The following is a 16377-nucleotide window of genomic DNA, read 5'->3' as shown; positions in this document are numbered from 1 at the left end:
GGTGGAATGGCTACTCTTTAAAAAATAATTTTACCAATTTAGGCGGTTAATATTGATTGCTTAGAAAATTTGGCAGTATTCACTGACAGTTGATGTACTACAATTTGCTAAATATCCACACTTATGGCTATATTAAACAATATGTTGCATCTGGCATTTACTGTATTCTTAAAACTGTTATTTGATCTTTATAAATGCACTGCTAAAAGTACACATAATCCCAACCATTTTAGCTACCTACATACAGTAACCCCATAAATATATGTATAATTTATATTTAAACTGAGCACATCATATATTACAGTTTCACAAAAGTATACTGTGTTTCAGAGTCAGAAAATCCAGGGTTCAGAAAGTAAAATCCTAACGTGTTTCTTACCCCTATGAACTCACAATTTCACAAATTACTTCTACCTCCTAGCCGAACCTGGATTTTCCACCTCTGCTGTGTGTATACACATACATACATACATACATACACACACATACTCCAGCCAGATACACTGTGGTGCTCTCCTACGAAGGACACATTCATGTTACTACTGGTTTCACACTGTAAACAGGACTCTTACGAGACAATAATTATAGACTCATCAAACCTAACATTAAGGTAAATGTATACAAAGTGATCCACAGCAGTGTTTCTCAACTCCAGTCCTTGGGGCCCGCTTGCCATAAGTATTTTTGTTGTAACCTGGAACTCACATACCTGATTTTAATGACTGAACCAATCAGACTACCAAAAATGCCCTTGATTAGTCAAATCAGGTGTGTGAGTTCCAGGTTACAACAAAAATACTTATGGCACGTGGGTTGAGAAACGCTGACCCACAGGTCAGAACAGTACCTTGTTGCCAACAGGGTGCTGAAATTATGGATGAAAACTCCGAATGCAGCACCTAATGCCAACATGTCGATTGTACCCTGAATACCCGATTGGCCAGGGGTGGCATGTTTGACTCTTTGCGCCTATCTGAAGAGATAGTTGCATTGCACAAAAAAAAGAGCATATTTTTGGGAAAGATTGTTAGCTCAGTTTTAAGGCCAGTTTATCGTTATAGTCAATGTATGGTCGGACGATGGATATCGCAACAGAACATTGTCGCCAACGTTCAATTATCGTTCGACTTTGATTTAGAACGCCGCCCCATCGCCAAAGTTATTGCGAGCTCACAACATTGAAGCTAGTTGACAACACTTTGCTGAAGATAATTACAGATGAGAACGTTCTATAATAAGGTTGTCATGACAATTGAGCCAGCGATGGGGTCAAAGTTCAATGCAATTCATGTCTCAGCGATGGGCACAACGATGATGAAATCGTTTATCTCTTATATTCTCGTATAAACTAGAAGTCGTTGCGACCAACCATCAAATGTGATAATCGCCTGTGGCAATGACTATACATCGCAGAACTATAAACTGGCCTTTACCCCCCGCTGTTTGTGGTTTAACATTCAAAATGCAATCTTATAGCAGCCTGCTGTTATTGTACTTCCTGTGACACCCCCACTTCCATTATGACTGTACCCATTGGTAGTGCACCACCCTCTTCTTACAACGCTTAATTTGTTATTTAGCTGATGCTTTTATCCAAAGTGACTTACAGTCGATTAGACTAAGCAGGGGACAATCCCCCCTGGAGCAATATGGGTTGAGGGCCTTGCTCAAGGGCCCAACGGCTGTGTGGATCTTATCGTGGGGACAACGGAGGGGCTTGAATCACCAACCTTCCGGGTCCCAGTCATGTAGCTTAGCCAGTACGCTACAGGCAGCCTCCCACGTCTACCATTCAGACATTTCACGCTTTCTATTCACGTATTGATTATAGTGTGCAACAAGCTAATACTGATTTAATCTCTCTTTCTCATCTCATAGTATCCACTAACACTTAACGCTGAAAAAGCCGTCTCTAAAGACATGAATGAGCGAGAAAATTTTTTAAAGTAACAGGCTTCTTTTCTAGGAACGGATGTGCCAATGTCGCACAAGGGAATGCAGCCATCTCTTCACACCTGTGAACCTGTGATTCCGACAGCTGTTCGTCGTGTCTTTTCAGGCAGTTGGAACACATTTGTTGTGCTCGAGTAGAGGCAGTGCTGTGCTTGGCTATGTACCCTGCTTAAGAGTTCCCAGTGCCCTGGGCCTAGTAGGAACCAGGGTCAGAGGTGAGAGGTGAGAGGTCAAGCTGAACCCTTAAGAGCGGGATGAGTGATGAAGGGTTCGTCTTGGGTGAATGAACTGGGGGAGTGGTGGGTGACAGAGAGAGAGCGAAACAGCTTTTGAGACAGCGGGGAGAGGAAGGTGAAGGTGGGAGAGGTGGTGGTGGTGGTGATGGGGGGCGGGGGGGGGGGGGTGATACTGGACACGGCGGGATCAGCAGTTGCAGTTCTGCGGCAGGCTGGCCGGCTTGTCGGTGAGCCGGGTGGTCTTGGCTGCGGTGACCATGGGTGGTTCCGTGTCCACTCTCTCAGACATCTTCACGCAAATGATGTCCACCAGCCGTTCGAAAACCTGTCGAACGTTAATGTTCTCCTTGGCACTCGCCTCATAGTATTCAAAACCTGCAGGCAGAGGCACATACAGTACGCTTTTTAGTCCTAAGTAGCACCAGTATGCTAGTTTGGCGATAAACTGTGGTGCATGGACTCCCAAAACAAAGCTTGCAATTCAGCATACTAAACAGTAACAACATCACTTCCCCCCTACACCTCAGCTGGTGTGAGGTTTGCTGTGCATCGCCCAGGTGGGTGCTACACCAAGGTGGTTGAGGCGAATTTCCCCCTCATCACTATGAAGTGCTTTGAGTGTCTAGAAAAGCGCTATATAAATGTAATGATCTATCCATCCATCTGCCAATGTACATCCAACGTACTGGGCAAAGCTGGTCTGTTCTTTTGTTATTTAGCTGATGCTTTTATCCAAAGCAACTTACAGTTGATGAGACTAAGCAAGGGACAATCCTCCCTGGAGCAATGTGGGGGTAAGGGTCTTGCTCAAGGGCCCAAAAGCTGTGCAGATCTCATCATGGCTACACCGGGGCTTGAACCACCAACCTTCTGGGTCCCAGTCACATACAGGCTGTAGCCTAGTGGTCACTTACCCAGTTGGTCAGCCAGGTGTTTGCCCTTCTCAGGTGACACCACCCTCTCACTGTCCATGTCACACTTGTTTCCCACCAGGATCACCTGGGCGTTGTCCCAGGAGTACGTCTTGATCTGGGTGGCCCTGGAACATGTATAGCATTCCCAAACTTTCACCAATGTGTTTTTGTGTGATTTTCTGCATTACTGGGAATCAAACCTGCAAACCTCAAGTTACAAGCCCAGTTACATTATCCATTATACGACACTGCCAGACATCAAGTACAAGTTTTGACATCAAGTTTTGAGGAGATACTGCAATATGACTGAGATCCAAGTCTAAAGTTCCCTGGTAATAGTGTGTTTATGACAGTGGTGATTATGGAAATGCATTTGCCTATCATGGTACAGGTAGTCTCGAGGGTAGCATTTCGATGGGTAGGCTGAAGTGATGCCTCTCCGTTTTTAATTCATTCAGATGAAGCTTTCAAGAAATGCAGCACTAATCAAGTCAGGCTGCTGTGCAATCACCAACAAGGACAAAGCAGAAAGTTCCATAGCAACAGCAGGTTGATGAAAAAAAAAAACACCACCACCATTTTCTTGAATCAGCCCAATTTGGCTATTTGTATGGAAAACTGTGTTGCTGCAAAATTGACTCAGAAGGATTTATTTTTAGGTCAGTAAGTGGCTGGGGGACATGGGAAACACTGCGGAAACTCAACAGAAACCCATCCATCCATCCATTATCTTAACCCGCTTGTCCTGAACAGGGTTACGGGGGGGCTAGAGCCTATCCCAGCATACATTGGGCGAAAGGCAGGAATACACACTGGACAGGTCGCCAATCCGTTGCAGGGCACATACACCATTCACTCACACACTCATACCCAGTACCCGTAGGAAACCGGAGGAAACCCACGCAGACACGGGGAGAACATGCAAACTCCACACAGAGAGGCCCCGGCCGACCGGGATTCGAACCCAGGACCTCCTTGCTGTGAGGCGGCAGTGTTACCCACTGCACCATCCGTGCCGCCCTCAACAGAAACCCCACAGAATTTAATACAAAGGATGCTTAATGACTAAGAGACTGTGGTCATTGTCTTTAGCAAAAACGTTTCGGCGACGCACATAACGGCAGAACAGCACTCACCAGTCCTGCACGGCGTTGTAGGACTCCTCGTTGCAGATGTCGTACATGAGGATGAAGCCCATGGCGCCCCTGTAGTACGCCGTGGTGATGGTTCGATAGCGCTCCTGACCAGCCGTGTCCTACAGACAGGTGTGAACACAAAAGCGCTTCGAGTTTCAACCGGGGCCACACGCAACGCAATTCAATTCTTGAATCGTTTCCTTTTTAACAGAAGACTGTCACAAAGACGATTTGCAGAGTAGCAGAAGCTGAGTAGCGGATGAACGAAAACACCAGACCCGTTCCCCAAAATAGCAAGCATGTGAAGAAAAAAATAAAACTCCCTAGTGGGGAGAAAAACCCTTAAGCAGTGGGCTGTATTCTTACTGCTTCCAATGATATAATCCATTGTCAGATGAATCAAATATGCCCTAGTCCTTATCTCTGCTGTACTCTTAGTACTTGAAATTGCACTTCCCTCTAGGGGCTTTCAGCGCACTTGTTCCTGGTGATGGGTATGCACTTTGCACTTGGTTGTACGTCGCTATGGATAAGAGCGTCTGCCAATTGCCTGTAATGTAATGTTATGTTCTTGAGCGGTCCAATCACATTCACACAGCAGACATTCACACCATGCTAACCACCTCTCTGAAGCTCGCAGCGTTCTCCCTCTAAACTCCCACAGCAACCTCTGCCTTTATTTTCTCCTGGCCTTAGATGTCAGTCATTGTATAACCACAGGCACCATTGTAAATGGCAGAAGAGTGCTGCAGGTTTTGGATCACAGCTCTTGCAGGGGCCAATCGCCCCTGGAACAATGTAGGGCCAAGGGCCTTGCTCAAGGGCCCAACAGCTGCACTGATCTTATTGCAGCTACACTGGGCCTTGAACCACCAACCTCCCAGGTGCCAGTCCCACTATAGCCACTAGGCTATAGGTTACCCCACAATGTATAATGAGATGTACGATTAGTCCAACACCAAAGTTCCCTTCCCAGCCAAGAGAACTATCCACACTTACTGTGGATCCACGGATGACTTCTCGACCAGAAGTTGTCAAAAGATACAATTTAGGGTGAGAGTATTTACAAATGCTTAGACTTGTATTCAGACAATACCACAAAGGACAAAGTCCTCATTTTGAAAAGACGGGTAAATGCACTGTTAGAGGATCGAGTGGAAAGCCTGGGGCTGTAGTGCAGAAAATATTGAGCTGGACGGATGGATGAGCAGCTAATATCCATCAGACCTCGACCGTGTGAAACTGATTGCATTTCACACGACCGTTTCCCGCAGTCACCTATTAACCTTAATCACCACACAGCAACTGGACATAATCTGTTGTTACATGTTCTTCCCGACTAATTTACTGTAGTGGGGGGAAACTAATCCATGCGCTCCATAACAACGCCCTCGTCTTCCAATTAGGGTCACTTTTTCATTCTATCCCTTTATCAATCCATCTGTTGGCTTGTTTATTTAGCCTTCTGCTAACCTTTCGGTCGTAACTCCGTACTTGGTCTTCCACACTTACTAAACCTCATCCGCACAGCTTCCTGTGGTGTGCACGCTAACGCTAATGATATTTGATGTTATTTTTATTTCCACTTCAAACACAAACATCAGTGAACTCCAGAGGTCATTGTAGCGTGTGAGTATGGCTACAAGCCTACAGGTCTACATTTTCAATTTTCCTGACATTTCTATAGCTCCATTTATATAATACTGCCGGTGTCTGAAATGATAAATGATAACATCACAGGACTGTGCGCTCGACTCATTCATCACTAATGGCTCCATCGTCTCGATTTCGTTTGCCGAAACACAATGAAAGGCACCAGACACTGCAGCCCTCCAGGACTGCATTCCGACACCTCTGCTTTAGTGTGTAACATAAAATCAGCAGGCACACTAAAAACTACTACGCTTTTTACACTATACACTGGCTTTCCAAATAGAATTACATAAGCAACAGCACTGTGGAATAAGACGTTAAGACATTGTGCCATTTGGCATTGGGAATTGTACTGCACATGCTTGGAGTAAAACAAAGAAAATTAAACTAATCACTTATTGTAATTGAATTTGCGGTTGCGTACGCTGGAGCCGCATTCTTTCGGATTTCCTCTATCTTCGGTGCCCGGAGCTGTGACTCAGCAGCTGTTTTAAGCGCCGGGTCTATTTTTAGTTCTCAAGCTGGGTCCAATCGGTGCTGATTACCACTCTCGGAGAACCGCACACTGCAGCTGACTCCACCTATGCTGTTTCCGAGCACACACCAGACGTGCGTTCAAAATGGCAAACGTTAGCTAACGTACGTTCGCCAACATATTCAAACTTTTTTTTTAATGTTTGCCGCGAGCATAAGCTGTTAACAGTTTGAAAAGGTAACAGTTAGTAGTGATCAGCGAACAAAAATGGCTGCTGATGGGAAAACGCAGAGAGAACAAAAGTTGACAATCATTTGGCTGTTATAATGCACTTTAGTCAATGTAATATTTGTCTTGCCTTTAAATTACAAATAAATCACAGGTAAACAACGAATCAGCTGGACGTTAGACCTAAGTCGCATCCATTTGTGTTAAGAAGGCGTTGGTGACGAACCAATTGGAACGTTCATTTTAAATCCTTCAACAGTAACTGTTTGCTGTTCGCACGTCTGGCTTCTGTGCATAAGGGTTCTGCCCCTTCACCCCGAGGGGCCACATTAATTGCCTCACAAGATGTCTGCCTGGGAGCAGTGGGTGAAGTGTTGCTTCCATGACAACCATCAAGATCACCGGAGGCCCTGGTCGTCTCTACCAGCTAAGGCTCAAAGGCCTCGAAACCACTCACTGAGGTACGACTATATTTAGTCTTACATGGATGTAGAACTATAACTCAGAGCTGGTGGGTTTGTTCTGGAAACGTACTACAGGATTAGCTCATAGACTAACCTTTAAATATCAGAAATGTGTAACATAAGTCCCACCAAATGTACACACAAAAACAGATTTCCAATGCCTGGATTGTGATCCTGGCTCTTCCCCTTATCAGCGTAAACAGGAATGAAACTACAGTACATGTTGTGAATGTAGATTGTTTAGCCACATCATTCTTTTACCTGTTGAAATTGTGACTGAGAGTATTATTGATCCATCTATTTGCAGTCTACTCATACTGCATAATGACAGTGTACCAATGGCATATGCATAGTCTGTAGATTTATGCTTAATTGCATCCCTGTCTCAGCTCTGTCTCCAATCCTATTAACTGCTGCTCATGTTTTACACCAAGATAATCCGGTGCGAGCGTCTTACTGTCACCGCAAGCAACTCTGACTTTGGTTACAGGTTCTTCTTTTGCCTTTATTTGTGGGCAGAATACATTTTTCCTCCCTCATGTAAACGAGGCAGCCTGTGTCTAGTGGCTAAGGTACAGGACAGGGCTGGCAGTTCAAGCCCCAGTGTTGCCACGATAAGATCTGCGCAGCTGTTGTACCCTTGAGCAAGGCCCTTAACCCCACATTACTCCATGGGAGATTGTCCCCCCCCAGTGGAGATTAGTCTGCAGCAACTGTAAGTCACTTGTGATGAAAGCATTAGGTAAATAACACATTCGTAGAAAATGAAATGCATTAATGCATCTATTTAGAATATATTTAGTAAGAGAAAATATGGAATGGCAGTTGCAGGAGAGGTTAAAACTCACCCAGATCTGCAGCTTCACCCTCTTGTCGTTCCTGTAGACGGTCTTGACTTTGAAGTCGATGCCCACGGTGCTGACGAAGGAGTTGCTGAAGGAGTCGTCGGCGTAGCGGAACAGGAAGCTGGTCTTGCCCACGCTGCTGTTCCCGATGATCAGGAGCTTGAACATGTAGTCGAAGTTCTGGTCCGAGCTGTCCCTGTGGCCCATGCGATAGTCTGCCTTCGCCATCTGTGGGAGCGAGCGAGCAAAGCAGGAAAAAACGTCTCTACTGATCACCTTGTACCGAGCACTTTCAGTAGAGGATTGCCGAAAAATGTGTGTGCGTGTGTGTGTGTGTGCGTGCGTGCGTGCGTGCGTGCGTGCGTGTGTGTGTGAATGAGAGAGACAGCGATAGAAAAATAGGCTTTTAATACAAAAGACATCAGAAAGAGAACCTGCCTATTTCTTATACAAAGTACATCCCTTATTAGCAAGACGCTGTGTTTCAGGTGGAACTGCATCACCACGCCACACACATTGCAGTGTGCCTAATTCACCACCGTCATATTAATTATCAGACGTATCGCTCCCTTGAGCTTTCTAAGACGCTGACAAGTCAAAGTCCTCATGTTAATATGCTAATTTAGGTAACACATCAGACAGTTACTAGGGAGCATAGCCTAGATGCTTTCTGCGAGGCCAATTATATAACCATTTTAAATGAATTCACTAATCCGTGTTTGTACAGTTAAACATATTGATAATAGGTTATTGTTGGTATAGGGTATTAAGGTCAGAGTATAATGGTTGATTGATTTATTTCATAATGGTTCTACACACGTCCTTGCGTAAGTGCATGCAAGCCAATAACTGAGACAAGCTCGCAATCGAGGTGTGGTGGTGGTGGTATTCAAAACACATTCAAAAGGTTGGAATAAAACACGAGGATCGGTTGGTTATTTGCATGCGAACTAACGCAGAATGAACATAGGATTGTCAACCCGACAGTCCACAAAAATGTGAATAGACAGCCCCATTACATCCGGTTTTATGTTACCTGGCAACATCTTAGGTAGGGGGCAGGTGTTTTGCAGACTAATGCGGACCAAATTGAAGGCATGCTGAATAAAATCGTTTGAATAATCTCGGTGATTATTTAACTATGAGTGACCTTCTGAATTTTTTATGAAGTCACTAATTTTAACTCCCAGTCGAGAATGATTTCAAATACTGTAGGCTACCTGGCACGGAATATATCGCACATATTTTGCGGGAGAGCAAGAGACCAAAAACATTCAAATGTAATAAGGAAAGCAATTATTTAAGTACTCACCTTTAATAAATATTTAAAGTTCCGGTCTTGTATTTGTCGCAATTGCCTTCTATGGCTTTAGAAAAGCCAGTCTGAATCAAGTATGTGATCACGCTGTAGCTAAAACGAAGAGGGGTCTTGTTTACCGATTCAATATTCCCAGAGCTGTTCGTTCAGTCTCGATCGTAATGTAAACCAATTTAAATAATCCGTACCATAAATAATTGCCAGATTTATGGTTAATTTTGGAGCCAATTATGTCTCTATTTCTCATAAATTACGTTACTCCGTGCATCAATGTTCCAGCAAAGAGGAGCTTTGAACGTTGTAGGAGGAGCAACCGATACAATTTGCAAGCGTGGCTCACCTCCCCTGAACGCCGAATTCAGAATGAAATAGTCAAGACGGTGACAATCTGTGTCAATTTTGCATTCATTTTTTCATACTTGTCATGATTGGTGGCATTCATACAATAATGTACAATTGGCTTCGGTTTTTTTCAAATGAGTCAACCATCTACCATCAATTTATTTTTAGGAACCAATCGGAATACAATTTTCTATGACTCATCGTTGAATGTCACAAATTATACCCAAATGTGCGCACTGATTTTGTGTTCACATTGAAGACCGATTTTCATTTTGAAACGGCTTTACGCGATTTTACAAGTGGGCAAGTGAAAGGAACAATGTATAATAAAATAATAAGGTCTGCATAATAAAACGCATAACATATCCGCTGTTATTTACCATTTATACATTTTGTTGGCAAATATAAATCCACCAGATGTACTTGCATTTCCAGCCAAGGATTATGAATCTGCTTTCTGGTTTCCATTCAATGCATCCCACAATATACACATCTCACATAAAATCTCAGTGTGGTTTATGGGTCTTTTTTTCCAATACAAAGCAATATCTGCACTTTGTAAGGGTCCAGTCCTTACATCCATAAGTGATAATGGGTAGTAAGTGCAACAGCTTTTGCATAATTTAATATCCACAGATCATTTCTGACATCTAATTGCAACTGACAACTGGATGTGACACTTGCAATTTCATACAGTGCTAATTGATAACACTAGAACTGTGAAACCAAGCCAGGGCTCAGAGACAGATACATCTAAAACGTACATTTATTTTACACGTTCATAAACGTTTGCTGAGACCAAGAGTTTTCAGAGTCCATTTTGAAAGTTCATCATACCAACTTGCCATGAAGTAGAGAATCTGAGGGATCAAGATGGCGGACGCATCTTCCCGTCATTCACCTGCTCAGTCTGACAACAGACGGATACCTAATGTCCAAAGGACGAGTGGAACACCAGCTTTGAGCCACTGATATTGATTGGAACAAGCTTCTGCAACTCCACCGTTTTAAAGTTCAGTGTTAGAGCAGCGTTCCTGATGCCTCGGTCCTCGCTGGACTAGGAGAGTGCCGGGGACACTTCCGGACCAATACCGCTCTGCTCCAGCTCTGCGATCACCAACATGTGTTTGAAGTCTGCCGGTTCGTGGTTGAAGGTCTCCACCAATCGGAAGGTCTCCTGACGGTGCGTCCCGTAGAAAAGCTGAACCTGATTGGCCAAGCACTGGGCCAGGTGAACCGTCTGCACAGGGGAGTGTTAAAGCACATGAAGACACAAACCAGAAAGCTCCACAAAATCACAGACTGTGTCACTAGAAAGTTCCAATCTTCCCAGAGTGATACATTAATCGGTTTGACTGTCAGTGATTAAAACTGCAATGTACCATTCAATTTTTCCAAGTACATCAATACATTAATTCATAAAGAATATTCTATCATACAATATAACTGGCAATGTACGATGTCGATTGGTGCTATGTCTTGCCAAGGGTTGACCAGTCTCACAGACACAGATTAAACCTAGTCCAAGACTAAATTAAATTGTGAATGCAGATTCTCCATACAAAACTAAATTTAGTCCAGGAATAAGATTAATCTGTGTTTGTGAAATCACCCCATAATCATTGAGCCTAAGAGATTAGGTCAGGGGCAGCATCCAGGGCTCAATTATGTAATTGTCTTGGATTCAAATACATTTCTGTGCTCTACTGATCTTGCCTGGTGCAATTGAGCCAACCAAGAGGACAAGAAGGGGGCGAGCTTGCAGTTTTTGAGAGGTTCCAATGCACCAGACAAGCTCAATAAAGTGCAGAAAAGTGTTTGAATCCAAAACGTAATGACGTAATGGACCCCGATCGGACAGCATCACGTACTATGAACTTGGGGTCCATCTCCGCAGTCATGAGGACAATGCCTTTCTCCTTCTGCAGGTCGGGGTAGTGGTACAGAATCAGCTGGCTGGGAGCGTGTTGTCCCATAGTCTGAGGAACCACACACACAGCATGCAGTCACATACACAAAACACAATATATTAATCTTATTCTCTGTCTTATTCTCTCAAACTGATTGTCTAGCCTCCGAGCTCAAGAATTAAGAGCTCTGGCTATTCATTGGGAGTACTGACAGTATTGTGAAGAAACCAGACTGATCAGGTAAGTCTGTGTGCTGCTGTTAATCCCCGTCCACACCAAGAATGATAACCATAACGATAACGATGTGAGCATCCACGCTGATGAACATAATGTCTCTTGGCTTTGTCATCTGCATTTAAATAAGGCTGGATTTTGATTGGCTGTCAGTGTTTAATTGTTCACACAACTGGAAAAAATAATCGCTCTGTGATTATTCCCAATGACATCGTTAGTCTCTGTCGTTGTCGTCAATAGTTGTGGTGTGGATTTCGCCATCCACATATGTAATATTTATATGATGCATTTATAGTTATCATTTATAGTTTGGGCTTTTGCAGGCGAGGTTGTACGGATGAATACCTGGACGTTGATGAGAGAGGTGAAATGGAGCTCCAGGCCAGACCACTGACCCAAGAAGAACTCATAGCCCTCATTCTGCGGCAAGGCGTACAGGAACTGTGGGATGGTATATAGACATGTATAATGATCAGACTTCACTTACCGTTTTTAAAGAGAATAAAATATTCACACTTGCACATCTTCAGCAAAACCACATGCTTAGAGACCCGTGCCCGTCTCCTTCTCCATCCCTAACGCAAGATAAATCAGCAGCACACAAGCTAAGACAATGTTTTCCCAGCATTTCCTGAAGAAACAACGGGTAACCCTTTATTGGAAGGCATAAGAGCGCTATAACACTGCCATGAGCACATTCATAAGCACTTCTATATCAGTAACCAACATAAGGATCTTGTGTCAGTTCACTTGGTATGTCATGGTAATGACACTTGCTGCATCGATGTGAAGATAACACACCATGTGCCTATTTGCGGTTATTGACATAAGGGCTTATGAATGCTTATGTAGTGCTTATGAATGTGCGTACGAAAGTGTTACATAGCCCTTACTTAGGAGCCTTCGAATAAAGTGTTACTGAAAAATCATCAGATCTTGCCACTCGTCTCAACTAACACAGATATTATTATTATTAATATATAATATCATACAGGAGCGCTGCATTGCCACTGCATTCATGAGTCACTGTGTTAGCTGGGCCTGCGGTCCTGCTTGTGCTCACAAGACTCGTGGGACGTGTCCCGGCCATGAGTGACGCTCCCCGGTCGCGAGACCGGAACGTAATTCAAATGTGGAGTTTAGAAAAAGGGTGATTTGGGAGGAGAGGGGAGGGACCAGGATGGCATGTATTAGCCATTGTTAAAACACTGATGTATTGACAAGCAGCTGGCTATTTCAGTTCTCGGAAAGCGTTTGTTACTTCTGAGCTATATCTAGTTAGAAAATAGTAATATGTAGAAGAGTAAGACAAAGAGGGATGCAAAGTGAGCATGCCAGGGAAGATCACAGACAGGACCATATGGCTGTATTCTGGATTAGCTGCAGTGGCTAATTTGGGTGTAAATTCTTCATTTTCTGAGTTTACCAAGTGCCCTTGACCTTAATAACTAACTGTTTTAGAGCCTGGTTGAAAGTGTTTGTTTTAACTGGAAGTGGACAGAATATCATTAGGAATGCATATCCATCATGCACAGTCTTTTTGTTAATACAGTATTTCAGAAAAAAAGAAAAAAGTTAAGGATGCACAAATTTGTTTTATGACAGCAAGAACAGCAGATGCACATATTTATAGGCCTAGTGTCCAAATGAAAGTCGTATCGAAACTACGGTTTGGATCTGGATAGCTCTGGTTGCAGCTTTAGTAGTCATCCATCTGCACAACACCGCCACCCTGTGGTTATTTACGGTTATGCAGGCAAACAATGGCTTCGCTCCAAGGCGCTGAACACTAAGAGGCTTACCGTGGGGCAGGACTTGGTTCTGCTGAACATGAGTTCAAATATCTCCCCCTGAAATGATCAATACTGTATTTTATTAATCATAATTAAACAGCAGGCAATCTTTTAAATGCAAACAAAAGCTTTTGATCTATTTTTAAGGATTCTGACATTTCTTAACCTTTACCAGTTGAGATATGCCTTTCAAAACAATTGGTTAGAATATTACTCCCAAGCTCTCCAGAGAGAAGATTAATCTCGGAGCCAAATCTAATCCAGTTTAACCCCCCTTGATGTTACGCGTCTCATTACTGTTACTTGCATACAATCTTTCCTCACTTCAACAAACTTATAAACAAATTAGACAGAAGCAACAAAAAAAAACAATTTCAACTGCTACAGAGCCACTCACTGGTATGACTGCACTGATGGTGTCTTTCGCAGAAAAGTACTGCATCCACAGCTGGAAGAAAAGCACTCGCATTAATGATGCCAAAACGACAGGCTACAAGGCATGTGTTCAAAGACTGAATGGCAGCAATGTAAAGAAATTATTCTCTGAAGATTTCTAACCAATTAATGCTTAAATTAATTAATGGTACCAACATAAGCATTTCCTTAACTCAGCTTACACTTATCAAGCTGTACACCTGAATGTTGTTCAGCAAAACTCGGTCAACTGACAAAATACTAATGCTTTCTGAAATAAATGTGCTGCCAGTTTTTCAAGAATAATAATAATAATAATAATAATAATAATAATAATAATAATAATAATAAACGAAAGTTTATAAGCCATAATATGCTACATTTTTGTTCCCCATTTGTCAAAATGTCTGATATACAAGTTATTGCATAAGTCTAATATTCTATTTAAGCTTCACCAGAATGAGTTGAATATCTGAAACTATTCACCTGATGTTCTAGTGGAACTCAACAAAAAGCTGGAACAATATTATCTAGTGGATCCCCGCGACCAGGGCTGAGAAACTAAACTGACTAAACTTATACATGAAATCTCAATTCCACAAATGGATAATTTAATTTAATAAATGCAGTATTTTGTTCATCCCACCGTGAAGCACAATTAAAATGTGCACTGACCTTGCCCACTTCCTCTCCTGACATATCCTGGACCATGTCAATATTGAGGATCGACCCGAGAGTCTGTGAAAAACACAACAGAACAGCATTCAGACCAAAGTTAAAACAAAAAAGTAATCCAGTTACTCATTAATTACATTCAATCATTAAATGTGGTATATTCACACTGGAGAGAGAGAAAATGGACACACAGGAAGGAGGGAGAGGAAGAAACTGATGAATGTTGTTTATTCGTCTGCCATCTTGTACAACAAGTGCCTCTGCCCAGTTTTCAATTCCATTACCTTGTCCTTGGTAAATCCGCTGGTGCCGTCAGTGTGTTGCCTTTTTTCCAACTGCAGTGGTGAGAAAATTAATTATCTCAGTGATTGTGGATGCTCGTAGCACACCGACAAACATTTCAACTTGAGCGAAAAGTAAATCATTTCATTTTTGGTAAGGGTCTGATTTTGTAATGAGGATTAATTTAAAGACAGACAGGCAGGACGCGTTGATTACATCCCGCCGTATAATGTAACGGTTTGAATAGGTAACGTACCTCCTTCTCCATGACTTTTATGAACTCCGCCTGTTTGGAGTGCCCAAGCGGTTCCCTCTTCGTCTCTCCCTTCCTCTCCAGTCGAGCCTCATACTCGTCAGGCTTGGCTCTAGTTTAAATGCCAATAACGGGACTTTTCAGAAATTGCTAGGAATATTACACTTTTGACTTTTAGCCTTCACTGTGCCATAACAGCAACGGTCGGGTATACTGTGACGGTTTCATAATATGGTTGGAGACTAATCCTTGGGGACCTGCACCCACCTTTATAGAATAGGTCATGTTTCAAAAAGTGTCAAGGTGAAGTTGACGGTGTTCGAAGCTATAATACAGTTCAAAAACAGAGAACTATACTACACAATTCACAAAAAAATAAAAATGCAAAATGCCATGAAGTAGTTCTCACTTGAATAATAAATATATCTGGCAACACGGAAGCAATGGTTCTCCGAATATCACAAAAATGAGTTTAGCCTGTGTGCATGAAGCACGTCACAACGTGCACTCGAGCCAGATACATTGACGTTAGCTAGCTGAAGTGACAATTAAAGTAGCCAACTACAAATTCATAGCAAGTACGCTAAATACATTTTATTCTGGTCCAGTAACAACGGGGTTTGATCGCACTTTTAAAAATATATATGAAGTAGCACAGCTGACAGATCAAGAGGACTTCCATCACATACCTCCGAAGTTGGTTTATCTTCGCTTGATATTTATTGTAATAGGGATTATTTTCCAACACTTCCGACTCTTTCTTCATCGAAAAGGCGCGCAGGTGACAAGATACCACACCTGGAATTAGAGGTCGGATTCCAGCTGTCCTGACAGCCAACAACCCACGATACAAACATGACATTTGTATCATAGCCGCTGCCATCTTAACTCGCCCTCGGTCGCACATCGAAAGCACTCCGGTTAAAATAGAGGAAACGAAGACTCGTCGGCCCTTAGTTCCGGAGAGATGTATTTCCCGGAATAGACCTGGAAGGTAGCATTACCTGCTAGGAAGCAATAATCTCTGGCCACTTTGATCTATGTCATATATAACCTGCTGACACCGGAGCTGCACAGATGTGTTCATAAACTGGCCAATCCTTTTTTAACTGTTCAGTTTGTGATTGTGAACGATATACAACTAGATGACCAGTGGTTACAAGTGGTTCAAACTCATGAATGTCATTTTGAAAACCGGCAAGTATCTCTGCATTTCAACCAGACGCCGAGGCAAAAATATATACAGAAATAA

At 42.9% G+C, this 16377-nt stretch overlaps 2 protein-coding genes across 2 annotated transcripts; both read right to left on the bottom strand.

Moving 5' to 3' along the window:
- Positions 1 to 2342: 2342 nt before the first annotated feature.
- On the bottom strand, positions 2343 to 10162 carry rab3b (RAB3B, member RAS oncogene family). Its single transcript, XM_061238160.1, has 5 exons — positions 9217 to 10162; positions 7908 to 8132; positions 4240 to 4358; positions 3104 to 3228; positions 2343 to 2564 (listed from the first exon to the last, which is right to left on the bottom strand). Exons 2-5 carry the CDS (start codon positions 8130 to 8132, stop codon positions 2377 to 2379), a joined length of 657 nt encoding a protein of 218 aa, XP_061094144.1. The 5' UTR covers positions 9217 to 10162; the 3' UTR covers positions 2343 to 2376.
- Positions 10163 to 10312: 150 nt separating this feature from the next.
- On the bottom strand, positions 10313 to 16050 carry atpaf1 (ATP synthase mitochondrial F1 complex assembly factor 1). The gene is made up of 9 exons (XM_061238159.1): positions 15815 to 16050; positions 15129 to 15237; positions 14875 to 14925; positions 14591 to 14653; positions 13899 to 13949; positions 13511 to 13558; positions 12054 to 12149; positions 11436 to 11543; positions 10313 to 10804 (listed from the first exon to the last, which is right to left on the bottom strand). The coding sequence occupies exons 1-9, from the start codon at positions 16030 to 16032 to the stop codon at positions 10622 to 10624; spliced, it is 927 nt and encodes a 308-aa protein (XP_061094143.1). The 5' UTR covers positions 16033 to 16050; the 3' UTR covers positions 10313 to 10621.
- Between the last annotated feature and the right edge of the window lie 327 nt (positions 16051 to 16377).

This window comes from Conger conger, chromosome 4 (assembly GCF_963514075.1).
Source record: "Conger conger chromosome 4, fConCon1.1, whole genome shotgun sequence".
NCBI classification, from domain to species: Eukaryota; Metazoa; Chordata; class Actinopteri; order Anguilliformes; family Congridae; genus Conger; species Conger conger.
Note: the sequence above shows the minus strand (reverse complement) of the source record. Positions and strands in the feature narration are given on the sequence as shown.

Excerpts from the sequence above, each read along its gene's own strand:
- atpaf1 (XM_061238159.1), bottom strand. The coding sequence starts at position 16,032 with ATGTGCGACCGAGGGCGAGTTAAGATGGCAGCGGCTATGATACAAATG. Across the intron at positions 15,238-15,814 it reads AAGATAAACCAACTTCGGAG|AGCCAAGCCTGACGAGTATG; the intron begins GTATGTGATGGA and ends CATTTAAACTAG. Across the intron at positions 14,926-15,128 it reads TAAAAGTCATGGAGAAGGAG|TTGGAAAAAAGGCAACACAC; the intron begins GTACGTTACCTA and ends TCACCACTGCAG.
- rab3b (XM_061238160.1), bottom strand. The coding sequence starts at position 8,132 with ATGGCGAAGGCAGACTATCGCATGGGCCACAGGGACAGCTCGGACCAG. Across the intron at positions 4,359-7,907 it reads GGGTGAAGCTGCAGATCTGG|GACACGGCTGGTCAGGAGCG; the intron begins GTGAGTTTTAAC and ends ACCTGTCTGTAG. Across the intron at positions 3,229-4,239 it reads TACAACGCCGTGCAGGACTG|GGCCACCCAGATCAAGACGT; the intron begins GTGAGTGCTGTT and ends TACATGTTCCAG.